Source organism: Gobius niger, assembly GCF_951799975.1.
Source record: "Gobius niger genome assembly, chromosome: 22".
Lineage (NCBI taxonomy): Eukaryota > Metazoa > Chordata > Actinopteri > Gobiiformes > Gobiidae > Gobius > Gobius niger.
This window is the reverse complement of record NC_136873.1, coordinates 4493488-4520974: the sequence shown is the minus strand read 5'-3', so window position 1 is coordinate 4520974 and position 27487 is coordinate 4493488. Positions and strand designations below refer to the sequence as shown.

The 27487-nt window shown below is 40.0% G+C and overlaps 1 protein-coding gene across 1 annotated transcript in view; it reads right to left on the bottom strand.

The window, feature by feature from the left end:
* Positions 1-1328: 1328 nt before the first annotated feature.
* Positions 1329-27487, bottom strand: part of ipo8 (importin 8) — a gene marked incomplete at its 3' end in the record, with an annotated part of 47015 nt that continues 20856 nt past the window's right edge. Inside the window, exons 11-25 of the mRNA XM_079581166.1 lie at positions 25898-25974; positions 24046-24162; positions 22655-22744; positions 21078-21243; positions 20810-20970; positions 18506-18631; positions 18215-18290; positions 16337-16462; positions 14027-14124; positions 13860-13955; positions 9122-9327; positions 6578-6783; positions 5171-5265; positions 2587-2704; positions 1329-1483 (exon numbers count right to left, since the gene is read on the bottom strand). Of these exons, the coding sequence (XP_079437292.1) occupies positions 1329-1483; positions 2587-2704; positions 5171-5265; positions 6578-6783; positions 9122-9327; positions 13860-13955; positions 14027-14124; positions 16337-16462; positions 18215-18290; positions 18506-18631; positions 20810-20970; positions 21078-21243; positions 22655-22744; positions 24046-24162; positions 25898-25974 (1913 nt within the window). The remainder of the gene's footprint in view (positions 1484-2586; positions 2705-5170; positions 5266-6577; positions 6784-9121; positions 9328-13859; positions 13956-14026; positions 14125-16336; positions 16463-18214; positions 18291-18505; positions 18632-20809; positions 20971-21077; positions 21244-22654; positions 22745-24045; positions 24163-25897; positions 25975-27487) is intronic.

Below are 27487 nucleotides of genomic sequence, written 5' to 3'. Positions count from 1 at the left end.
GATACATTTCGTCCTTATTTCAGGTCATTTTCTTTGCCAATGGGACAAAAATGTGACAAAAAAAATGATAAAAAATTGATTTAAAAAAAAGACAAAAAATTACAAATAAATGACCAAAAAATTACGAAAAGTGACAAAAAAAAGACAAAAGTGTGACAAAAAATAACAAACAAAAAAAGACAAAAAATGACCAAAAAACAACAAAAAATGACAAAAAAAGTGACAAAAAGTGACAAAAAAATAACAAAAAATGACAGAAAAAAGTGACAAAAATGTGACAAAAAAATGACCAAAAATTGATTTAAAAAAAAAAGACTAAAAATTACTAAAAATAACAAAAAATGACGAAAGTGACAATTTTTTTTTTACAAAAATGTGACAAAAAAATAACAAAAAAAAAGACAAAAAAGTGACAAAAAAGTGACAAAAATGTGACAAAAATGTGACCAAAAAATGACAAAAATGTGACAAAAAAATCACCAAAAATTGATTTAAAAAAAAGACAAAAAATGACCAAAAAATTACTAAAAAAGACAAAAATGACTAAAAAATGACAAAAAATGACAAAAAGTGACAAAATTGATTTAAAAAAATGAAAATTGGTCTTATCTCATTGGCAATTTTAATTTCTTATTTCAAGCGAGATTTACCCTAGAACTGGTCTGAAATGTCCTCAAACAAGCAAAGCAAACTTGGTCCGATCAGGAAAAGTGTCTAAATGAGTGAAAACCGCTCAAAACAAGAAACATTTCCTCAATTCAAGTCATTTAAGCCAATGCTTGATATTCACTTTTTGCGGTGTGGATGTTATTAAAGACAGAGGGTCCAGGAGCTTTCGTTAAAGATCCACATCAGACATCGCCGTGGTATCACATTGGAACGAGTGGCGGCCATCTTGTGATTGTCCTTTTGAACCGAGTGCGATGGAAACAAATAAAAATCCGCGCAGTAATCTTCACTTTACTGTGCGGATGCCAAATTACTCCTGGTATTATTACGCCTTACAATATAGTCCCCCCTTTTATCCGCTTAGAAAATCCACATTGTTTAATTTTGTGTAATTATACTTTGTAGTGGAACACTTCACGTAACCATATTTAAATAGGGAAAACGTGGAAGAGCTTGGTAGCTTCTATCTTGACCTGTTTTGGAGCTATAGAGGAGAGAGGGAGAGGCTAAATGCTAACGCCGTCTGCGCTGTGTTTACGTGACTGAAGGCACGGGGGAAGATCAGACAGGTCCTAAAGAACTCGTCAAAGCTAAGGTAAGAACCCTAACCCTAACCCTATTATGTAATATTCACATCTGTTTTATGTGCATTGTACTCCTTAAAAAAACAAAAAAACAAAGCAGTCGTACCATTGACTCTTGTTGGCCTTCCTCTGCTGTGCGATGCTGTAGATCTCCTGCAGCTGCTTCTTCTGGTCGTCACTGAGGGGCGCTGTGAGCCGCTGGTACCAGTTTGTGTCGGAGTTCTGTACTCCTGCAAAACAACGAGAACAGAGAGAATAATAAATGATACTACAACTACGACCACTTCTACAACAAGTGTCATGCACCAGATACTTTTCTGGATGAATCGTCACAATCCAAAGAACTCTTAATCATCGACTAAATGCTGTGTGTTTTTTTGGTTTAAAGCAGTACTAAGTAACTCTTCCCCCTAGAGGCCATATGCGCAACTGCAGGTGTCGTAGCAAGTTACGATTTTTTAACTTATTAATTGTCTCGGAGAGTAAATACTACGCTGACAGGAAAGGCGAAGAGAGAGAGGGTTACTGTGCATCCAATTATACAATGGAAATGTTTTTTTTCACTCAAACTTGGCTGTAAATACTGTTTAAAGTGACGTCAACCCGCAGTTAGCTTTGCCCGTTAGCATGTTAGCTTCTTCTTCGTGATTCCATTAGTGTGTATTGCTTTCTCCGGACCGGTGGCAGTCAAGTTGCAAACATGGTTTTCTGGCCAGAGACACCAGGGGGAGATGAAAGACCCTCCAATCATCCCATTAACACTTGTATCACCCCCACAGAGACTACGGGAAGGATTTATTATGGTAAACACGTTACTTAGTACTGCTTTAAGGTGAAAACGTCTAAAATGGCCGACTGGCGAGCGTTGGGTCAAATGTTGCGGGGAGCGTTGGGTCACACAGAAGACTTTGGCTGTTTCTCATTCGCGAGGATCCTCTCGGCATCTCAACCACTTTGGACGGAATCCACGTCATCACAGCGCCGCCAAGTGGTGCCACTCCACAGCACTGAATACTACCCATAATGCACTGCAACTGTATTTCTTCTTTTGTTTGTTTTTAGCCCAAAGTTTATAACATGCTAACCTCCTCCAGCCGGGATCAAAGCAACCTTGAGTGAAGTTTAAAATTGACTTGAAGGGGCGAGATGCAAGTTAGCCATTTTATACTCACTACTGCCACCTCAGGTCATAAGTGTAACTGCAGGTTCTATATTAAGCTCATGCATGACCCGAAGTAACACCGTTTTGAGAGACAGTGCAGGATTTTAGAGGCAGTTGTGGTGAACAGGTCTGAGCGCTCTCAAATACAGTGTCCATATGGGGGGTTCTCACTGAGCAGGGCGTTGGTGAAGAACAGGTACTCGTCCTCTCCGTTGTCATAGTCCAGAGGGGTGGAGTATTCCTCCAGCGGCGTTCCCTCCAGACAGTCCTCCTCCCAGAAGTCGTCCTCCTACAGCGGGAGCAGGGAAAGCACATTTAGTCGAGTTGACATTTTTAACCCATAATGTTGTACATGGATTTCTGAGTCCTGTGAGATTTATTTTCTCATAAACCGTAAACAATCAGATACTTGTAACTAGAGATGCACCGATCCAGCTTTTTTACGACCGATACCGATACTGGGGTTTGAGAATCTGCATAAGCTTAATATAGAGACTGCAGTTACGCGTAAGGCCTGAGGTGGCAGTAGTGAGTATAAAATGACCAACTTCTAACTAACTCCTCAACTCCCACCTGAACCGAGCACATTTTCTCCAGCTTTACCCCAGTCGAAACGCTTCTGGAAAAAAGGTGTGAAAATAGCAACAAAACTGAGACGAAAACAAGGATGAAAATGTGAGAAAAGTGACAAAAAATGGATGAAAAAGTGGCAAAAAAAATGACAAAAAAGTGACAAAAAATGGACAAAAAAAGTGACAAAAAAATAACAAAAAATTGACAAAAAAATAAAAAATGGACAAAAAAATAACAAAAAAATGACAAAAAAACGAGAAAAATTTGACGAAAAAATGATAAAGAAATGATAAAAAAGTGACAAAAAAGTGACAAAAAAATGGAATGTAGGTCTTCGCTTTCAAATGAGGCGTTACACTAGTGTTACAGGATTTGGGTAAAGCTGAACTGGAGAAAATGCTCTCGGTTCAGGCGGGAGTTAAGAGGTTAAAGGGGCTAGATGCAACAAGTTAGCCATTTTATACTCACTACTGCCACCTCAGGCCTTACGCGTAACTGCAGCTTCTATATTAAGCTTGTGCATGACGGCACTTTGGACCGAAAATAACAACTTTCTGCAGGATTTTAATGGCAGTTGTGGTGAACAGGTCTGAGCTCAATCTACACATTAGGACATTGCTGGAACATGTAGGGAGAGGAAAATACTTAGTTTTAACATTTTTAAACTCTGTATAGTCCCTTTAAGTTACATTAATATAAACAACTCACATGAAGTGATCTGATCATTACAAATATGTTAGATCAGTTATTTCTTAAACTAAAATACAAATACTCGGCTTCAGCCGTGACCGATTTGACTTATATAGTATCTATCATAGTTTCTGACTCAGCCTTTAGTTTTCGCATTAGCACTAGCATGCACCCGCTAGCTTTAGCATGCTATTGCTAACAGCAGAATATTGCGCAGTGACCAAACACACATTTGTGAAGGTTAAAAGTAACTCAGGTTCTTAGCTTCACAATGACATACCACATGCTTATATTCACTTAGATGTAGGTGGTAAAAGTTGTGTTTTTAAGGCGCTGAGAGCCAAAACCGGTACCGGATACCCAGCATTGTATTTTATCCCAGTGTCGGCTCCGATATCCGATACCAGTATCGGATCGGTGCATCCCCTTGTAATGCAGATGTCAGCAACTCATGCCACTGAGTTAAACAACTGAGACGTCTAACGTGGCTGCCGGCTCTGTGTGTGTGTTTTTCACTGAAACTTTCAAATAGTTCCTGATACTTCATAAGGAATGTTTAGAGGATTGATGCAAAGTAAAAGTTCTTGATATTTCACAAAATACTTCAGAATAAAACAGTGTTGAAAATGTGTTGATCAAATTTGATACATTATAAAATAATGATAGTAAATGAAGTCATTTATTTGGTAACGCACTGCATTTAAAGGTTTATACAATCAAAGAAACAAACACTGGAAAAACAATAATGATCTTCAGGAAGAAAAGACATAAATCTCCTTAGATTGAGAGGTTAAATCTAAAGTTTGAGTAGATTTGGTCTGGTCTTGGATCAGATTAAACCTCATATTCCAAATGGAACAAGCACCTTTTTTCTTAACCCCCGACTGAACCGAGAACATTTTCTCCAGTTTGACCTAACCCAAATCTACAAAACACTGACAAAAACCAGATGTAAATGAGCAGCAAAACGGGCAACAAAAACACAACAGAAAAGCAACAAAAAATCAAGACAAAGCAGGCGACAAAAGCACAACAAAATGGGCGACAAAAAGTCTTGAAAAAGTCTTAGATCACTTTTGTACGTCTTAGCTTTCAAATGAGGCGTTACACATAGGCTGTGAGCTCCAGTCGAGAAGTTGTGAGATTTAGAAAACTGAACTGGAGAAAATGTGCTCAGTTAAGGCGGGAGTGAAGAGGTTAATCCAGATTATTTTGTATCATTTCAAGAAAGAAAGTCTGATTTCAAGTGGGATTCCTGCTTGTTCCAATGGTATGTATTAGCCGTTGTATCTTACTTTAGATTAGACTAAGTGATAGACTCAAAATCAGACTGTGAGCTCTGCAATCAAGAACCTTTCGATGAGGGTAATGCCGAGCTGGAGAAAATGCACACAGCAAATTGATCTTTCATTCCATTTTTCTCCTATTTGTCAGAAGGTTCCACATTTACACATAGCATTATTTGAATGCAGTGGAAAGGTGCTGTCCATACCTCGTCGTCCTCCGTGTCCTCCGTCTGCCCTCCGCTGTGAGGACACGCCGGCTGCGGCGCCTCCGTGACCTCGTCCTCGTCACTGGGAATCTCCTCTGCACAAGAGCAACGAGGAGCCACAAGTCAGAACTGATAGCTGATTCATTACCGAAGAAAAGACAGACCTCTTATATACTTAACACGTCTTTATCACCAGCTTACACTTTGTTGGTTAGAAAATGCAATATTGACCTAAAACAGATGAGACTAAATATCCGGTTGTTTAATTTAGAGAAGCTACGGCGAGTTTATAATTTCGGAACCATATGAGATTGAGACATATACGTTTTTTCTGTTGGATTCTGCTGATATTTGTCTTTAAAAAGAGCTCCCTCTGAAGAACCTACGGAACAAATGCTTGTTGACATGTTTTTACAGTTAAACTTCTTACCACCCGCCGAGACCAAATGCCTTCTGTCCTCTTTGGCTATTATGTAGGCCTGTGTAACACCTCATTTGAAAGCTAAGACCCACAAAACTGATCTTTTTCGTTGCGTTGTTGCTGTGTTGTGTCACTTTTTTATTTTATTTTTTTAATGTGTTTCTTTTTTTCATCTGGTCACATTTTTGTTGAGTTTTTGTATTTTTTTTCTTGAGTTTTTGTCACATTTTTGTTGAATTTTTGTCATTTTTTTGTAGAATTTTGGTCATTTTTTGGCTGAATTTTTGTTGAATTTTGGTCATTTTTTGTAGAATTTTAGTAAAATTTTTGTATTTTTTTGTTGAGGTTTGGCCCATTTTTGTTGCTTTATTGTCATTTTTTTGTTGATTTTTTGTCATTTTTTTGTAGAATTTTTGTCATTTTTTTGTTGAATTTTTGTTGATTTTTTGTCATTTTTTTGTTGAATTTTTGTCATTTTTTGGTTGAATTTTTGTTGAATTTTTGTCATTTTTTTGTTGATTTTTTGTCATTTTTTTGTAGAATTTTTGTCACATTTTTGTTGAATTTTTGTCATTTTTTAAAATCACATTTTTGCCTGTTTTTCATCAATTTTTCGTCACTTTTTGTCAAAGTTTTCTCACTTTTTTGTCACATTTCCATTATTGTCTTCGTCTCAGTTTTGTCGCTATTTTCACAGCTTTTTTCCAGAAGCTTTTGGACTGGGGTAAAGCCAAACTGGAGAAAATGCGCTCGGTTCAGGTGGGAGTTAAGGGGTTAAAAACTTTAACCGTCTTCTCTCCGAACTATCTGAAGCAACAGACTTCCATAGATCTGACGATATCTGCCCATTCATTTCAATGGGCGAGAGCTGCTGATTTCATCCAAATGGGGCGCTAACCTTGTGCTAGCCCCAAAGCGGGACATGTAAGACGGTGATAAAGACGCGTTGCCTGTGATGCCTCGAGCGGAGGTGTGCAGGGCCTCACCGTTGTGGTCCTCGTCCTGGACGTTCCCTCGGGGCAGCAGCTCCGGTTTGTGGAGGACCCGGGAGGCGTATAGGTGCTTTAACCCCAGGAACAGCAGCAGGATGGAGGGCAGGATCTGGGCCACCACTGCCTCCAGTGCGGACGGCCTGGTGGGCAGCTCCATCAGCACGCACAGGCCCAGGATGCACAGCTTACGGTCGTGCAGCCTGGACAGACAAGGGAAGGATGGTCAGCCCTGTTGACAATTTAGGCTACCACGTCACGTCAACAAAGCTTATATTTCGTCTCAAACAACATATCCGATTGTCTCCTAGCTCGTCTCCTTCTTTGCTCCTGCCATGTTCTATGGATCCTTAACTATACCCCCATGGTCTACGCAGGATCTCCCCAGTATTTAAGCTCATATCCAGCCCATACGGTTGAAGGGACATTGGTGGTAAGTGGCTACATGCTAGGTTAGCCCGGTTAGCTTGTTAAAATCACCTACAGCTCATCTTTGATAAAAAGTGTGCATTTAACCACAAATGTGTCAAGCCCAGCTCAGTGTGTGATCATCATAAAGGCTGCTCTATGTAGTTAAGGGCTTTATTGATGGTATTAGTGCATAATATTTGCTTTCACGGGGTCAATGCGAGCTAGCTGCTTGCTGCTAAGCAAAGAAATAATTATGTCTGCGCGCAGCTAGCTCCGGGAGAGAACAGATCGACTACGGCCCGTTGTAGATAAAATGTGAGCGATAAACTTAAAAATCAGAACGGTTGCTTTATGTAGATGGGGCTTTACATATTGAGTGCTCGTTTTTGCTTTTATTTAATTACGGGGTTTAAGGGGTTAAACGGGAATCGGTTTGATCCGGGGTTAAGGGGTTGAATGGGAATCGGTTCCAGCCGGGGTTAAGGGGTTAAACTGGTTTGCCTGGGGGTTAAGGAGTTAAACGGGAATCGGAACCCCTTAACCCCCAGGCAAAACGGTTTAACCCCTTAACCCCGGGTCGAACCGATTCCCGTTTAAGGCGAGACACAGCAGGTGAATAGGGAAAATAAATAAATGTAGAGATGTCAATGTGAAACTTTTGCTGAACATCACAGATATAAATATGAGAAAAAAATGTGTTGCATTTTTTCTGTCATTTTATGTTTTCACATAAAAATAAGGCATTTTGAGCATTAAAATGGCCAAAGTTGCCTATATTTTGGGAAATCAAAATAATGAATTGAGCCGATTAAATGTTATGGTTTTATTTTATTGACATATTAGTAACTAAGATTTTTTCAGAGGGGATTTTGGATATTTTGTTTAGTTTTTCAATCAACTAATCATCAGTGAAAAAATCAGTAAAAACTCAAATTCCGCCTGTTTTTTTGGTTTCAAAGCTGAATAAATCAGGCTGGGAATTAGATATTAAAAAATCCCTCTGCAAAAACCTTCAAAATATTGTTAGGTCTCAGTCTGTAAAGTTCTGAGTCTGTGGGAGCTTCTATAAGGGCTCAGGCTCTGCCCGAGTGCGGCTTCTCTCATTCAGAGAAAACCAGCCCTGAAGTTTTGTAGCGAGTGCGCATGCTCGGCCCGTTCTCCGACTTTTCCGCTCCAGCGTCTCGTCTCGTAGGAGGAAAAACACCATATTTGGGTGAAAGCGTCATCACGGGGCCCCTTAGCAGGACACGTGGATGTAAAATCTGTCAATATTTATGAATGAAAACCCGCGGGAAAGACGGCCTTTCTACGCATCATAAAATAAACATCATGCGGGTGAGTTTTGTCATTTTTATTCTCCGACATGAAAACTAAGATTTAAAGGGAGGAAAATAGATACAAATCTCCACTTCGACCACTGCGTGAAAAATCAATACTTTCACCTGCCGTGTCTCGCCATAACCCCTTAACCCCCAGGCAAACCGGTTTAACCCCTTAACCCCGGATCGAACCGATTCCCGTTTAACCCCGGATCGAACCGATTCCTGTTTAACCCCGGATCGAACCGATTCCCGTTTAACCCCAGGTCGAACCGATTCCCGTTTAACCCCAGGTCAAACCGATTCCCGTTTAACCCCAGGTCGAACCGATTCCCGTTTAACCCCTTAACCCCGAGTCGAACCGATTCCCGTTTAACCCCAGGTCGAACCGATTCCCGTTTAACCCCAGGTCAAACCGATTCCCGTTTAACCCCAGGTCGAACAGATTCCCGTTTAACCCCAGGTCGAACCGATTCCCGTTTAACCCCAGGTCGAACCGATTCCCGTTTAACCCCCATTTTCGCCTCAATCAGCTGAACAATTACACTTAGGCTATTTATTTATGATCATAATCATCACTTAAATATGACCAAAATCACCAAAATACACTAAAGAAATGCGGCAAAACCATTCCCACAATTTGGACAATTTGACCCGTCTAAAGTGCCCGTCTCAAAAGCCTGATATGTGTCTGGACTGTCCCGACTTGTTCAGCATGGAAACATCCACGACATCGACAAGCGAGCAGAACAAGAGCAAGACTGCAAAAAGAGGAGAGAATGAGAGTGACATTTTAACGATCAAGCCTTACCCGAGGAAGAACTCTGTGTCGTTGATCCACTGGTTGATGAAGTGCGCGGTGAGCGGCTGAGAGCCCGAGTCCAGCGTGTGGAACAGCAGCGGGGGGGAGTACCACAGCGCGGCGATGACCACCTGCAGACACATGGTCCTCAGCTCGTGGGTCTTCACGCCTCGCATCAGGCGCTCCAGGGCCGCGTGCACGAACACCGGGACCACCTGAGAGAAGGAGGGCGTCCGGGTTAAAGCGGACGAGGGAGGTCGAGATGAACCGGTTTTACCATTACCACGATTCTAAAAGGACACGGTAGATAAAACAAAGTCAGTCAGCAGTGTGGGTATCTAAGCGATGACCGAGGTGTTGTTATCGCTGACGGACAAGCAACATGCAAAGCCTCCCGACCGTCAGAAAATTGCAGCAAAAGTCGCATAAAACAACATCTTCGACATAATCCTTTGCTGTATGTCCAAGTCAAGGAAACAAACTGCCTAATTTACAATAAAGTTGTCGAGATGTTCAGAAATAGCCTCAACAACTGGCCCAGGATTCACAAAAAGCTCATCTGCTTCATCGTAGCTGACAGGAACCAGCACCAGTGTTGTTTTTGGCAGCCCTTTTAGTTTTAGTCTTAGTGTTTTGGACGAAAATGCTTTTAGGTTTAGTCACATTTTAGTCATTTCAAAATGTGATCGTTTTAGTCACGTTTTAGTCAGATGAAAATTAAAAAGGTTTTTGTCACGTTTTCGTCTGTTTTATTACAACTCCGCGATCTGACGGAAAACGTTCTCCCATTTTTGTCTCGTCTCATCCACATAAACTTGTAAATGCTCATTTTAGCTCGTCATCGTTACGTTATCGTCGTTTAAAAAAAGGGGCGTCAACGAAAAGATATCGTTATCGTCTTCGTTGATGAAAACAACACTGAAGCGCACAGACTCCCCCCCCCCCAGTAGAATGTGGTGGTGTCCCTCTCATAAAAGGGGCGTGGTCTGGCCCGTTTAATCTTATGGAAATCATTACCTTTGCACAAGTTTCGGACATTTTCTGATGGAAAAGAAGCATTAAGCAAACCAAAATGAAGTCGACGCTAAACTAGGTCTTTAAAAATAAGCATAAAAAGATAAGCTCCAGGCACTCACCATTGAAAAAAATTGAGGGTGTGCATCATACTGGGTTAGGGTTAGTGTGTGTAGCGCATCATGTCTTGCATTTAATTTAATCATTTCGTCTGTGGGTTCGTATGAGTAAGATTACTAATTGCATGGCTTAAAGTGAAAAAAAATCCTGAGCCTGAACATTCTGTGGCTCAACCAGGACTTTTATCGATACTCCTTATCGATCCGGTACTTTAATGGTACTCTTAGCGGTACTTTAAAAGAAAAAAAGAGCTACGTTAGATAGGGGCTACTGTATATAGGCAATGTAGCCTAGGCCAATAATTTTCATGGAAATACGACCATATTAGTCCAGTGCTCCGGTCTCTGCACTGGCTTCCTGTCACTCAGAGAATAGACTTTAAAACAGCTCTGCTCGTGTACAAGTCTTTTCATGGTTTAGCTCCAAAGTACATCTCTGACATGTTACAGTCGCATGAACCATCTCGGGCCCTGAGAACTTCAGGGAGGGGCCTCCTGGTGGTTCCCAGAGTCAGGACTAAACACGGTGAGGCTGCGTTTCAGTTTCATGCAGCTAAAATCTGGAACAGTCTTCACGAGGACGTGAAACAGGCCTCAACTCTGACAATGTTCAAATCCAGGCTGAAAACAGTTCTTTTTACCGATGCATATGACTGAAAGTATTTTATCTACACTCTCGCCTTTTACTGTAATTGATTAATTTTATGTTGATGTTTTTATTGATTCTATTTGTTTTCTTGTATTTATGCAACTGTGAAGCACTTTGAATTGCCTTGTGTATGAATTGTGCTCTACAAATAAACTTGCCTTGCCATTAAACTTTTTTATTACACATTTACTCTGCATTTGGTCCTAAGGTATTTCCAATTTGTGCAAACATTTAATATATGGGAGGTAAAATACAAGTATAGACCAAAATGTAAAGTGTAATATTTTTCAAAATCATCTAGTAAGTAAAGGATTAATGGCTCATTCATACTTCACCCTGAGCTGCAGAACAAAATGAAGTAACTTTTGCTTGTCAAGTTCTTGCATCTTGTGAAGTATGAATGAGCCTGAAGTGTCATACATGTTTTGTTAATCAGGCTGTTGGTTAGATTTGGCTGGAGCTATTGGGACTGAGCCTAAAGGAAAACTGCAGTAAAATAATGACCTGGAGCCACTTTCAGCTTGTGTCCAGTGGGTCAACACTGGCCGCACTGACACATGTGCGCGTTCACGCCACTGTGTGCGCTGTTTGCGGAACAAATAGACTCCACTTATTTTTTAGTCTATGGACTCCACTCGAATCGGGTATTGTGACAGTGCGAGGCTCTGTTCAATATGTAGGCGTTACGTTTCGCTTTTAACAGCGGGTTAGCGGCAGCAGCTCGGTCGTTCCCGTGCACACCTGTCTCACCGCGCGCACGGCTGCAGAAGGAGGCGCGGGGCAGGTACGACCATGGATCTATCATAATAAACGGGGTCCGACACCGCGCTCTCGTGCGGGGCTTGTAGTGCTTATTTTAGCGCGGGTGATGCGACCCCGTTATCCCGACTGTTCTCACAGACACAGTAAATAAACTCACTGTGGATCAGTCGTAGAACCTGCTGCTCTTCGCCTCTTTATCCGATTCTCACTCGTCTGGTCATAGCGTCCATTTGGGAAAACTTAACACATAACAAAAGTAGCTCCAGCATCCGCGTGGCAGTTGTTTTGGTTTCAGACGAATCACGTAACAGCGAGGCTGCGCGTGAGATGCGTTCATGGACCGTAAGAAGTGCGGGAAACGGGAGGTTTTCACAAATGCGCGGAAAAACGGGACAAATAATTTGCAGTCTGATACACTTTGATTGCGCAAGAGGCCTCAAGCCGGAAATCCGGCACCCGGCCGGAATACTTTAAGCCCTGTAATTGTGGCAAAACCATCTGTCATAAAAAGAAAGGGGCCAGTGTGCGCCTTCATACTGATTGAAGACTTTGATTTGCAACAAGAGTCTTCAGCTCATTCTAATCTGAGGAGCGAGGGAAAGGAGAAGGAAAAGTCTGCGTCAATCCCCTCCTCTGCCGCTCGACCTGTGGCGACCTGTATCTGTCACATACATTTAAATAACAAGATGATGCGCAGCAGCACATGATAAGCTTGTCATGTCCGGCATATAAATGATCATACGAGCGATCGCTGTTATTGTTTACTTCCGCAATTTTCGCCGGATGTTTTGGTGAATGGTCGGCAACAGCTGATGCAGACAGGCCTCTAACTCGGTTTTATAAAATGATAGATCTGTTACAGCGCAAGAGAAGCAATGCCCTGTTTATGGACATTGTTTTTGCTGATTATAGGATTTGAATAAAATGTTTATCAAATATGAAAATGTAAAATGCCTACCACGGCCAACGGATGTGACGACATCGCGATCGCTCGTATTAAAGAGAGCATTCAGATCTGGGGGTGTAATAGCCGATCCCCCAGATGAGCCAACATAGTTTAAATGTGGAAAACTTGCTTGAGTGCACTATAATGGACGAAATAGTTACTTTTATTGTGTGCTATTCACCTACCTATTCACCAACAAGCCAGTTGTAAATATTTTATGAGCAACAACATTGTCTCAGTTTAAGCTATATTTTAGTAATACCGAAAATTCTCTAATACTGGCCTGTATTCCATTAGTGGCCGGGTCTCTAATGGAGGCCGGGTTCGCGGCTGGCGGAGGCAAATTAAAGCCGGTCTCTAAAACAGGCCGGGGCTTTTATTAGAAACTATAGCGGTAGAAATATTCCCCATGTTAGGAATTTGTCTCGTGTAAATGAAAACTCAGGTGCAGGAAGTAACAAACGGGAACCCGGGCCGAGGGGGACGCTGCGGAGGAGCTGATCCGAGCGAGACTTTGACACAGATTTAGACACTTTTCAAACCTCCAGTGACGATATTTGGAAACAGGGCAACAAATGTTGTGTGACCCTCCAGGGTTTTAATAAAGTCACCATCGCGTCTTCAAAGCACGTCCAGCTGCTCCGTGTGCAGGTCAGTCCCACGCCTCAAAATAACTCCTCCCATCAGTGCGAGCGTCTCGTCTTCTCTCGGGTCAGTCTCATGATCGATCACAAACACAAACGCTCCGTCTAAACTCGCCTTTTACACAAGATAACAACAAATAATCCGGTCCGCGGTAAAAACGAAACAGAAACCTGCAGTGACACTGATGTCAAAGCTCCGCTAACAGCAACGAAACACTTCCTGTTGTCCCGACAAAATAAAAGGCGTCAATGTTCCAGCCGCTGGGAGAGGGTTTGAAATGTTAATTAATAAATGAACCTAATATTTTAGGTGCAAATGGGCATGAATCTCATTTTTCTTCGTTTTCCTGGTCGTCCGTTTTGCTCAAATAGAAATAAAGGCCTGTCTCTAATTGTGGCCTGGTTCCAATAAAGGCCTGGTCCTAGATGCCCTTGAGTAAATAAAGGCCCGGGACTATATTAGAGCATTTACGGTATGCAACAAAAGGTTATTTATTGGTAAATGCGGGGAACAAAAATCTAAATAGAATCACGATATTGATTTTTTGTTCAGCTCTAGTCATAGACGTGATGTGAGACGGGGGTGTGGCCGGAAGAGGAGGCGTGCTCTCACCTGGTCAATGCCCCTCCCTCTGCACTGGAGGATGATGATCTCCAGCAGTTTGGCCGCGTGACACTCTGCGTCCTCGCCACAGTCACTGCTCAGCACCTACAAACACAAGATACGATCACTCCCACTGCTCCTGCGACGACCAGCGCGCCCCCACCGGCAGCAGGTACCTTCTTGCACATGCTGAAGATGACCTCCAGGTGTTTGGGGTTGGACAGGAGCATGTCTGTGTCCACCGTCACGTAGTTGTGCAGGAGAGGCATCATGTCTACGGGACAGGGAGAGGGTTGATGACAGAGGGTTCAGAAAGGAGGGATGCACTGTAGCAGACACATTATTTTTAGGGGTGGGAATCTATGGGCATCTCACGGTTCGATTACGATTCATCTTAATGTGTGTCAATGAAATGTCCATCAATTAGAAAAACAAGCGCTTTGATTAAAAATGTGCACTTCATTTTAAAAATAATGAACTGTTAAATATACATTTTTTTCCGCATTTTTTTTAACCTCTTACCACCCGCCAAGCCATTGTAGTCACTTTTTATTTCCCTTATGTGTTTTTGTCACTTTTTGCTGCCCTTTTGTCGCTTTTTTGCTGGATTTTTGTCTTTTTTTGCTGGATTTTTGTCATTTTTTTGCTGGATTTTTGTCATTTTTTTGCTGGATTTTTGTCTTTTTTTGCTGGATTTTTGTCATTTTTTTTGCTGGATTTTTGTCTTTTTTTGCTGGATTTTTGTCTTTTTTTTGCTGGATTTTTGTCTTTTTTCTGCTGGATTTTTGTCTTTTTTTGCTGGATTTTTGTCTTTTTTTTGCTGGATTTTTGTCATTTTTTTGCTGGATTTTTGTCTTTTTTTGCTGGATTTTTGTCTTTTTTTTTGCTGGATTTTTGTCTTTTTTCTGCTGGTTTTTTGTTTTTTTTTTGCTGGATTTTTGTCTTTTTTTTGCTGGATTTTTGTCTTTTTTTTGCTGGATTTTTGTCATTTTTTTGCTTGATTTTTGGCTTTTTTTGCTGGATTTTTGTCTTTTTTTTGCTGGATTTTTGTCTTTTTTTTGCTGGATTTTTGTCTTTTTTTGCTGGATTTTTGTCATTTTTTTGCTGGATTTTTGTCTTTTTTTGCTGGATTTTTGTCTTTTTTTTGCTGGATTTTTGTCTTTTTTCTGCTGGATTTTTGTCTTTTTTTGCTGGATTTTTGTCTTTTTTTTGCTGGATTTTTGTCATTTTTTTGCTGGATTTTTGTCTTTTTTTGCTGGATTTTTGTCTTTTTTTGCTGGATTTTTGTCTTTTTTTTGCTGGATTTTTGTCTTTTTTTGCTGGATTTTTGTCATTTTTTTTGCTGGATTTTTGTCTTTTTTTTGCTGGATTTTTGTCTTTTTTTGCTGGATTTTAGTCTTTTTTTTGCTGGATTTTTGTCATTTTTCTGCTGGATTTTTGTCATTTTTTTGCTGGATTTTTGTCATTTTTTTGCTGGATTTTTGTCATTTTTTTGCTGGATTTTTGTCATTTTTTTGCTGGATTTTTGTCACTTTTTTGCTGGATTTTTGTCTTTTTTTTGGCATGTCTATGGTATCAGCTAGCCTGCTTTAAAAACAGTGTGACCCATTCCACAGAGCACCTGAGGCAAATCACTTATAACACCAGACTAACCATATAAATGTCTGTGTCCATAGAGTCATTTTAACCTCTCACCTCCCACCTGAATGGATCCCATTTTCTCCAGTTTGGCTTTACCCTAATCTAAAAGCTTCTTGGGGAAAAAAGCACCAAAATAGCCACAATGAGAAGAAAACAAGGATGTAAACGCAACAAAAATGTGACAAAAATTCAACAAAAATGTGACAAAAATTAAACAAAAAAAGTGACAAAAATTAAACAAAAAAGTGACAAAAATTTAACATAAAAGTGACAGAAATTCAACATAAAAGTGACAAAAATTCAACAAAAATTCAACAAAAATTCAACAAAAATTCAACAAAAATTCAACAAAAAAGTGACAAAAAATGTGACAAAAATTAAACAAAAGTGTGACAAAAATTAAACAAAAATTAAACTAAAATTAAACTAAAATGTGACAGAAATTCAACAAAAATGTGACCAAAAAATCAACAAAAAATCAACAAAAAAGTGACAAAAATTCAACAAAAATGTGACAAAAATGTGACAAAAATTCAACAAAAATGTGACAAAAAATCAACAAAAATGTGACAAAAATTCAACAAAAATGTGACAAAAATGACAAAAAAACAAAAAAGAATTAAAAAAAAACAAAGGTGACACAACACAGCAACAACGCAAGTCAAAAGATCTGTTTTGTGGGTCTTAGCTTTCAAATGAGGTGTTACACAGGCCTATATAATGGCCAAAGAGGACAGAATGCATTTGGTTTAGGCGGGTGGTAAGAGGTTAACCATTTTGCATTTAACATAACTTACAGTACATCATATTATAGATGACATATTTAGATTACGGAGCCTGTGTACCTGTGAAGTAGTCGAAGCAGTCGTGTTGGAAGACCTCGTACAGGACGCCGAGGAGCTGCCACATCTGAGGAGACACGTTCTGACATGTGAGTCCGAACGCCAGGGACAGGATCTCCTCATAGAACTCTGGACAGGAGAGAAGAAGACACGGTGCAAGTCAAATCCGTGCTTTTCATCCCCTTTAAAAGCCAACACCGTCAGTGACACCAGTAAAGAGTTACTCCAAAATGACCGTTATTTTCAGTAAGGAGTAATCTAACCCCCGGCTCACACTGAATCCTGAACGGTTGCAGTACAGACGCCGCAAGAAATCAAAAGTCATTCAAATCGATGTGAACACATGTTGGGTACATTTTACTATTAGATCTACAGTTACTGCCGCTTGTCAGACTAAAAAGAAGTATTTAACAACATATCAGCAAATACCCACAGATCTCATTCAGACATGTGGCTACAGACGTAATAAGGCAAACGTTTTTGAAGCAGCTCCATGAAGCAGGACCATGATTAGGTATGATCATGATGAATATAAAGAATATTATACCATGGTCTGGGTGAATACTGGATCCTGATTGGCTGGTGCATTATTTTGGTATAACCGCACACGTAGTCCGGTAGTTAAATCACTGGGATATCACTCCGCTGTGGCGTCGCCATAGCAACGCATGACACAGCTGAATCAGATAAAGGCGTAATTAGTGACTGACAGGAACGTATGAGATGGATTTAGTGTTAATTTCAAAACAAAATGTTTGTAGAGGAGAGTGAGCAGCTAGGTTAGCTACTGTTAATAACATATGAGCTTTACATTTCTATTGGAAACGGTTAAGGCTATTCATCATTTTCAGGCGTACATAAAATGATCCTGCATTGAAGCATATTTGTCTGGATTAGTAAAGTCAAACATGTTAGTTTCAGTTGGGGGGGCCCAGGTGTGAGCGACTCCACCGCAGCTGTTTCCATAAACAGTTGAGCTGGTTGAGCTAGCTAGCTTTAGCTTCAGGTTAAACAGCGTCAAAGTGAAATAACTCCTGCCCACGAGTGCCGCATATCGGTGTTTACTTCCAGGGAAAAGTGTTTCCGGGTTAGTCCTGTTGTGTTGTGATTCTGTGCTGATGTTGTGTCGTTGAGCCTGACTGAGATCATTTGTCTTTGTCATTTTTGTGTCATTTTTGGTCATTTTTTTGGTCATTTTTGGTCATTTTTTGGTCTTTTTTGTCATTTTTTTTCTTCAGTGACCGGCTAATAACCCACACAAAATAGTCCCGTAGTCTGGCATATTTAGTGAGTTTAGTCGATGAAAAAAACATTTATTATAAATGTTACATTTGTGGGACCCTGGTATAAGGGGATTAAACAACGAGGAGCCGCGTTAGACGTTATATTGCAGGAGTAACTCCACTGCACTGCACGTCGTGGTGCATTATAACCGCCTAATGCACGGTCCGAGTTGTTTAATCCTTGCTTATAAATGCAAAGTCAACAAAATGTGTCTTAAATTTACTCAACTAAATTTACATGCAATTTTAGTCGACTAAAACTAGACTAAAATTTAAGATTTTTTTTTTTTACTTAAACTCGACTAAAATTGAATGAATTTTTGTCAAAAGACTAAGACTAAAGCTAAATTAAAATATGTTGTCAAAATTAATACAAGTAAACAAACAAACAAACCGAGCCCTTAAGATACTCAGAGAGGATGAATAAAAGTATTGCTGTCATCATTCAGTGTTATCTGTTTTTCCATCGCTCGTCATCATTTGTTGCCCCCGTGTGTCGAGCCCATAGAGCGGGACTAAACCATTCCGTCCACAAAGCCCCAGCCGCCCCGAGGCAGCCCAACAGAGAGAGCCTGAAGTTGTGAGGGGTGGAACGCACCTGCCATACCTATGACGGGCTTCTGCAGCACCAGCCCGATCACCTGCAGACAGATGGCCTCCAGCTGCTGCGTGATCTGAGAGGAGACACAAGACAACTTTAAACGTTTTTTCATGACACACTTTAAAGGAGCATAATGCGACTGTTTATGTGGAATAAAAAGTTGACATTTGTGCATAGTTGACCTACTAGCGACCCAGTGGCTGTATGAGTGGTCAGCATGGCGCCTTTACTTTCCTTCACAGCTGGGCTACTGCTGCTTTCAACATGATATTTGAGGGACGCTCTCACCTCGGCGTGGTCCTCCATGACGGTGAGGATGGTGTCCATGGTGCTGAGCAGACCCAAAGCCATCACCGTCTTGTCCTCGCTCTCCTCGTACTCGTCGCTCTGAAGCACTCGCGTGAAGATCTCCGCCTGACCAGAGGGGGTAAAGAAACGGTCAGCTCTCCATGCGCCCGTACGATCACTGTTTATTCTGCATTGATAATATTCATTATAATCATATTTAATCGTGGTCCTCGACTTCATGGAGCTGCTTCCACATGAATAAAGCACAAACCTGTTCATTTGGCAGTGAATTTAAATGATCTGAGGCTCTTTCAGATGGTCAATACAAGTTTGGATGATTTTAGTCTCTCCTTTTCATTTTTATTTAGTCTTATTTTAGTCGACTGAAATATCTGGACATTTTAGTCATAGTTTTAGTCTCATGAGAAACTTTTAATTTAGTTTTAGTCCAATTTTAGTCGTCAAAAATATCACTTTGACTAAAATTGAGACTAAATATTTTAGTCGACGACATTAACACTGGTACTTTATGTTGAATTTGAGTCGGTTTGAACTCATCTAAGATAAAAAAGGCGAATACCAATGGAATAAGCAGAAATCCCACTTGGAATCCGACAAATTAACTTTTACCGTATTTTCTGGACTATAAGTCGCACTTTTTTTCATAGTTTGGCAGGAGGTGCGTCTTATGAGAGCTTGAAAAACATGCTGCAGGGAGAGGTTTGTCAACAGTGCAGAGGTTTGTTCCTTATGCTTTAGTATCTGAACTGTTTATGTGACGTTAACATAACCTATTTAGTTTGTTGTGTATGTTGTTTATATCCCATTAGGCATTTTATGGCTAGTGCGTCATATACTCCGGAGCGACTTATAGTCCGGGAAAAAACGGTACTTAACCTCTTACCTTTCGCATTAACCGAGCGCAGTTTCTCCAGTTCGGCTTTACCCAAATCTAACAAGTTCTCACCTGGCGCTTGCAGCATATTGGCCAGAGTAACACCTCATAGTCAAGACATACAAAACAGATCCTTTTCCTCACATTGCTGCCTCGTTGTTGTCACTTTTTCATCTCATATTTGCCAGAGTTTGACACATTCTTGTTGTTTTTTTGTCACATTTTTATTCATTTTTCGTCCGATTTTTCATTTATATTTTTGTCACAATTTTATTATTTTTTGTCAATTTTTCATTTATTTTTCATTTATTTTTTGTCAATTTTTTGTCAATTTTTTTGTCACATTTTTCGTCAGATTTTTCATTTATATTTTTGTCACATTTTTATTATTTTTTGTCAATTTTTCATTTATTTTTTGTAAATGTATTATTTTTTGTCAATTTTTTATAATTTTTTGTCACATTTTTATTATTTTTTGTAAATTTTTCATTTATTTTTGTTAATTTTTTGTAATTTTTTAAATATTTTTTTTGTCACATTTTTATTCATTTTTCGTCAGATTTTTCATTTATATTTTTGTCAATTTTTCATTTATTTTTGTCAATTTTTCATTTATTTTTTGTCAATTTGTTATTATTTTTTGTCAATTTTTCATTTATTTTTTGTCAATTTGTTATTATTTTTTGTCAATTTTTTATAATTTTTTGTCACATTTTTATTATTTTTTGTCAATTCTTCATTTATTTTTGTTAATTTTTTGTCAGTTTTTTTGTCACATTTTTATTCATTTTGTCAGATTTTTCATTTATATTTTTGTCACATTTTTATTATTTTTTGTCAATTTTTCATTTTTTTTGTTGTTAATTTTTTATTATTTTTTGTCAATTTTTCATTTATTTTTGTTCATTTTTGTCAATTTTTTTATTATTTTTTTGTCAAATTTTCATTCATTTTTCGTCAGCTTTTTCATTTATATTTTTGTCACATTTTTATTATTTTTTGTCAATTTTTTATAATCTTTTGTCACATTTTTTATTGTTTTTTTTAGACATTTTTGTCGCTTCCTCTTTTTTTTAATTTTTTTTTTAGACTTTTTACAATAAGCTTTTACATTTGGGCAAAACCACTGGAGAGAAAGTGCTCTGTTCAAATATTTGTAGCTTTAATCTGAATTAAGAACAAATGTACTTGTTCCAATCGGCAAAAAGAGGTTTTATCTGATCTAAGACCAGACCAAACCTACACAAACTTTAGATTTCATTTCTTAATTTAAGCACTGGTAGATTTATGTCTTTTCTTCCTCCCATGATGATTGTTTTCCCAGTGTAGTCGTAATAGTAACAGCAGTCGTATCAGTAGAACAGTAATAGTAGTATAAGTCGTATCAGTTGCAGTAGTAGCAGTAGTACCAGGTTGCGTGTCATGTCGACGGCGATGGCGGCCACTTCATGGTTGTACTCGCAGATGAGCTTCTGGATGACGTTGGTCAGATCGTCGTTCTCCGTTTCCTTGACGACGTGAAGCAGCTCCTGCATCACCGGCCGGATGAACGGGCGGATGTAAACTTTGGCTGCGGAGACAGGGACACGCCGGGTCAGACGCCCAAACGACTTTCCTTTCAGTAACATAACAAACACAGGAACAGGCTGTAGATCGCAGGGCGAGCCGGCGTCAGACCTTGCTGTTGGTTGGACACGAGCGTCTGCAGAGCGATGGCCGCCTCCACCTTCACCGGCATCTCCTTGTCCTCCACCAGGTCCTGCTTCACCAGCTCCACCGCGCGGCGCAGCACCACCTCGTCGTGGAAGCGCAGCGGGCTGAAGCAGTGCAGCACCCAGCATGACTGTGAGACACAAACACGGGGTACGGTCAGCCCAAAGCAGTTTGAACCAGGACAGGAGAGCAGGACAGGAGAGCAGGACAGGAGAGCAGGAGAGGATCTCTGCTTTCTTCCACTGAAACGGAGAAAAGCTGCTAAAATGGCCCCATAGCGCAAACTACCTTAAAACTTGAATGAGTCTAAACCAGTCTGAATCAGTTTAAATGGGTCTAAACTCATCTGAGCAAGTCTGAACCAGTCTAAACCAGTCATAAACCAGTCTAAGCCCAGTGTAAACCTGTCTGTACTAGTTTAAACCAATCATAAACTAGTCATAAACCAGTCTAAACCAGTCATAAACCAGTCTAAACCAGTCATAAACCAGTCTAAACCAGTCATAGTCTAAACCAGTCATAAACCAGTCTAAACCAGTCATAAACCAGTCTAAGCCCAGTATAAACCCGTCTGTACTAGTTTAAACCAATCATAAACTAGTTTGAACCAGTCTAAACCAGTCATAAACCAGTCTACGGCCAGCATAAACCTGTCTGTACTAGTTTAAACCAATCATAAACTAGTCTGAACCAGTCTGAACCAGTCTAAACCCAGTATAAACCCATCTGTACTAGTTTAAACCAATCATAAACTAGTTTGAACCAGTCTGAACCAGTCTGAACCAGTCTAAACCCAGTATAAACCCGTCTGTACTAGTTTAAACCAATCATAAACTAGTTTGAACCAGTCTGAACCAGTCATTAACCAGTCTAAACCCAGTATAAACCCGTCTGTACTAGTTTAAACCAATCATAAACTCATCTGAACCAGTCTGAACCAGTCATAAGCCAGTCTAAGCCCAGTATAAACCTGTCTGTACTAGTTTAAACCAATCATAAACCAGTCTAAACCAGTCTGAACCAGTCATAAACCAGTCTAAGCCCAGTATAAGCCCGTCAGTACTAGTTTAAACCAATCATAAACTAGTCTGAACCCATCTAAACCAGTCATAAACCAGTCTAAGCCCAGTATAAGCCTGTCTGTACTAGTTTAAACCAATCATAAACTAGTCTGAACCAGTCATAAACCAGTCTAAGCCCAGTATAAACCCGTCTGTACTAGTTTAAACCAATCATAAACTAGTCTGAACCCGTCTGAACCAGTTGGAGGCTTGGTCTGTAAGTGGTTTTAGGGTTCTGGTGCCAAATGGTGCAGACTGGGCAGGTCCTGGGCCGAGTGTTTGTATTTTAGTTCATGAAATACTGATGAAGAATAACTGATTTAAGATATTTGTAATGCACAAGTTGTAATGATGACTTCACGAGAGGTGTTCATGTAAAATCGGCAGATACTCAAACTCCAGTATCGGTATTGGAAGTAAAAACCGCTGGATTGGTGCATCTCTAGTCCCCTTCCTGGACAGAGCAGGGGCAGCGCTCACCCGTGCTCGCAGATATCCCAGAGGAGAGTTGAGGAGTGGGAAGACGTAGTTCTGTAGCATCAGCTCCATCTGCTCGCGGTAAACTCGCTTCTGTTGGAGAAACACACCAAAGCAGTTACTTCAGCTGAACAGTGTTTTTGTAGAGACAGGATTACAGAACCACTTTGACCTTTTTATCCCACCACCTCCAAAATCAAAAACAGGAAAGAGGCACTGAATGTCTACAAGTGAAGTTCTCAGGCTCATGAGGGTCCGGGATGGTGCCTTCAAATCTGGTGACAAGGAGAAACTAGGGCCAGCCTGTCCCACGGCACCAAAAAAGCCAAGAAGCAGTACTCCAAAAAGACAACTGATCACTTCAGAGACACTCGGAGTCTGTGGTAAGGGATAAAGACCATCACAAACCATAGGCCTCCTCCACAAACCTGTGATAGTGGCACCTCTCAGTAGCACTCACTCCAAGTCTTATGAAGTGCTTCGTACGGCTCGTCATGGACCACATCAAGTCTGTTCTCCCTCCCACCCTGGACCCAAACCGGTTAGCTTAACCGGTCCAATCGCTCAACTGAAGATGCCATCTCCACTGCGCTTCATACAGCCCTCACTCACCTCGAAACAAAGGACTCCTACGTTAGAATCCTGTTTTTAGACTTCAGCTCAGCATTCAACACAACAATCCCACAGCAGCTAATACACACTGAACACAGGGGCTCCCCAAGGCTGTGTGCTGAGGCCCCTCCTGTTCACTCAGCTGACCCATGACCGCATTCCAAAGTACGACTCAAACCTCTTCATCAAGTTTGCAGACGGCACAACAGAGGTGGGCTTCATCAGCAACAGAGACGAGTCAGACTACAGGAGTGAGGTGAACAAGCTCTCTCTAAATGTGGAGAAGACTAAAGAGATTGTTGTGGACTTTCGAAGAGCGCAGGTCCGGCACGGTGACCAGCACTTAGTTCGGTTTATAGACTGATTTTTTCATAGCAGATTAGTTAGTAATTAGTTCATTTACTCATTTACATTTCCTTGAGTAAAGTAGGCGACACTTTTAAGAGAAGTTATATCAGAATTTAACAGTTTTTTTTCATTCAATATTATTTTTAATTTATATTGCACTGCTGATGGCAAACCAAGGAATTGTAGAGGGAGCCCAGAGGGTGAGGCTGCCTCTAGACCAATGAGTTTGTAAAAGAACAGTTGTTACAATCAATGAAACAGATTAATTTCACTTGTCCTTTTTTGCAAATGGAGTGTACAAAAATAAAATAAACACATGAAGTTGCACAAATAGCTCAAAATGTTGTTTTAAAATGAAACCGGAATACAGGAAAGCCCCTGAATTTAAAATAAGGAAGGACCACTGGATGGAACATTGGATGGGGGGGGGTTACCTTGAGGAGAAGGTCGGCTAATGCCCCAACACAGTGCAGTGCCCCATCCTTCCTGCGGGGGTCAGCAGAGGGGTCCATGAGCATCTGGTGACAGAACTCCATCATCTGAGGAAGAACCTGCAACGAAAACAAAACAATTCATCCGCTGGAATTCATTTGGAATGAGAAAATGTCTCAATACTGGTCTCTTTTTAAAGCAAACTTGATCTTAGAGCTCCCCCTGCAGGCGTCTTATGAGAATGGGACTGTCGATATGACCGTTCTTTTGATTTTGAACCTGAAATTAGCCTTGGCCTGGAGACCTTGCACTGGTGCAAACTCAAACAACTTGCGAAACTTGACCATCTAACAACTAATAGCATTAATAAAATATATGGTTGAAACGTTTATATGACAAAACAGGACAAGTATATCTTTTTTTTTTTTGCTCTACAGCAGTTTATTTCAGTTTGTTTATAATATAATAATGATTTTTTTTTCCCCCCCTCTTTTTTATTATTATTTTTATTAACATTTACAATTACTAACAACAAAGAGGAAGTAGTGCCAGGGATATATTACATTTTACCAGAGGAAGATCTGTCATTAAAAGAAAAAACAACAACACTCATAACAAAAATATTAAGAGGAGCCAGGAGTAATATTGTACTTTTCTAGGATTTACATTGTTTTACCTGCTTTTATATTTTGTATTGAATTAATAGTAGAAATATATAGGTTCAAGTCTGCAAGGAAAGCATAACAATTGTTTTTTTTTGTCAGCCCATTTCATTTTATGCAGGTGATACTTTCCAATTAAAATATAAAGTTGAATAACAAATTTCACATCTTTATCCAGTTTTTGACCAAAGTAGATACATACATCTTTGGCATTTAAAATAATTAATTGTCCAATTTTACGGGAGAGGTAGTTTTGAACATCGATCCAAAATATTTGACAGTACATGCATTCAAAAAACAAGTGAATAATTGTCTCCTTGTGTAGACCACAGAAAACGCACGAAAAGTCAATATTCAGTTTAAACCGTTCCAGAACATGTTTTGCAGGGTATATTTTGAGAAGAATCTTGAAAGACACTTCCTTTATCTTGTTGGTTAGGCAGTACGTATTTGTGACATTCCAACTGCTCAGTTTGCTTGCGCAGGTGTGAGGGCTGGCCAGCAGGGGGCAGGTGTGAAACAGAGACCTCTCCTTAATCGGGGCATACTTGCCACGTCAGGCGGTCTGGACCGGGCGATATATCGATATATTTTGAAATGAGATATGGAATTAGACCATATCGTGCATATCGGGATATTTCAAATTAAGATAAGCTTTTAACTTAACAAAAAGTTAAAGTTTCTTATTCTGATTTTATTTTGTCATCTCCTTATATGTAAATGCTGCCTCTTTTATTTTCAAGGCTATTTTTATTCAACATGTTTTTTTTTTATTTAAATGTGCACCTTAAAGATTACATTTTATTGTGAGTTTTCAATAAAACTACTCACATTTGGCTTTGACTTTGACTTAACATTTCATTTCACAGCTCTCCCTTTGCGGAAAAACTATCGGGATATATATCGTATATCGATATTCAACCAAAATATATCGGGATGTGACTTTTGGTCCATGTCGCCCAGCCCTAATCTGGACCGATAAGTTCCAGTCTTAGCGGGCTCTTATCAGGGATGAGGAGTCGGGTTGACAAAAGGGGGAGACGACAGACCCTCCAATCATCCCATTAACACGTCACCCCCACAGGGACTTCGAAAAGGACTTTAACTCGAGTAGATGTTCATATTCTGCTGTATAGTTGAGCTTATTGTGGTTTAGCCGTTCATAGTTGTACCTTGTCGTGTAAAGTCTCACCTCTTTGCGTTTGCGAGCAGCTTTGCACAGCAGACTCTGAGCAGCGGTGGCCGGCAGCGCGTGGTCGTCATACAGGTCTTAAAAAGAGAGAAACAAATACAAAAACTGTTGAGATGTGGCTTTGTTTTGTCATACAAAGTAGGTTCAGCTCCTCTACAGTCTCCTCAGAAGGACCTCAGTCTCCTCTCGTCTCTTTTAAAGTTTCCCTGGGCTTTTGCAGAGATGTACAATGTGCAACTGTGACTGTACAACACTACTGTAAAGTAATTTTAGAGGCAGTTGTGGTGAATTGGTCTGGGCTCATTCTATCTACACATTAGGACATTGCTGGAACATGTAGGGCAGGGGTAGGCAATGTCAAAAACCTCTGGCCCCCAAGATGATTTTGAGAAATATTATTATGCAATTAAAATATCAAATACTTGTTAAAGTAGTCTAAAAATGCGAGAAATAGTGTCAGTATTTTTATAAATGTCCCGTCAGAACGTCCCTCTTGGTCATAGAATGTTAAACAGTGATTCACTACTGGTGGGTCAGGACCCAAAAGTGGGTCACGGAACCATTTTCAGTGCGTTGTGTGGGAAATTTTATTATATTTTCCATCTGTAACTGTATGGAAACACTAACTATGTCTGTTAAAATGAAGGTTATTCAGTCTTAAAGGACATCTACTGCTTGTTCAACAAAAACGTGTGTGGAAAATACAATATTTTATACGATATATGTTGAATTACAGTTTTATTTGGGTCATTGGCTCGTCATCTGAGGGTAATGGCGGGTCCCAAAGCCCTGCTTCTTCGGAACCACTGATAAAACATTGGCATTTGCAGAAATAGTTCTTTAGGCTACTATAGATACAGACGGCATCTCTGGAATCGCCCATATATGGTCATTTTTTAAAACAGTTAAGGGGGAAAACAGTTTAGAAAAAATCTAAACTTTCTCTAATTATTCAAAAACTACTTTAACAAATGCTGAAATATGAATATAGTTTCTACTAAATAAAGAAACAAAGACATGGAGAGGAGCAAAGTGGTTCAACAGCCCATAAATACATGAATAACGGAGAATGCTAACAGGACGCTACATGTTAGCATCGGGCTAATGCTAACGGTTAGCTAGCGCATGAACAATCTGCTGTGAGAAAATATCCACATGGGCCCGATTTACCCTTGACTTTATTTATGTGATAATTAAGTTGACATTCCACCAGAAAATGGCTAAAAAGAGGGAAAAATTGAGTTTCTCTAAAGATTCTATTTTCCCCCTCGGCGAAGCCACGCCCCCTTCTATGATGAGATGCGTCTGTATCTGTGTTGAGGTTCGGCCCTTAGGTGTGTTGGCAATGATGAAAATTGGCCCTCCACGACGCAAACTTGCCTACTCCTGACGTAGGGGGTGGAAAATACATAATTTAAATCTTTTTAAACAGGTTTCTTCCACCTCCAAAAACATGCTGGTCAGGTTGCCCCATAATGGCAAATAAAGCACTTACTTACAAACCACGTACAATAACCTCTGTATTAGCGTCACTTTATTTATTTTCTCATCTCTTCTAATTGGTTTATTTACAGGCTTTGCCCCTTTTAA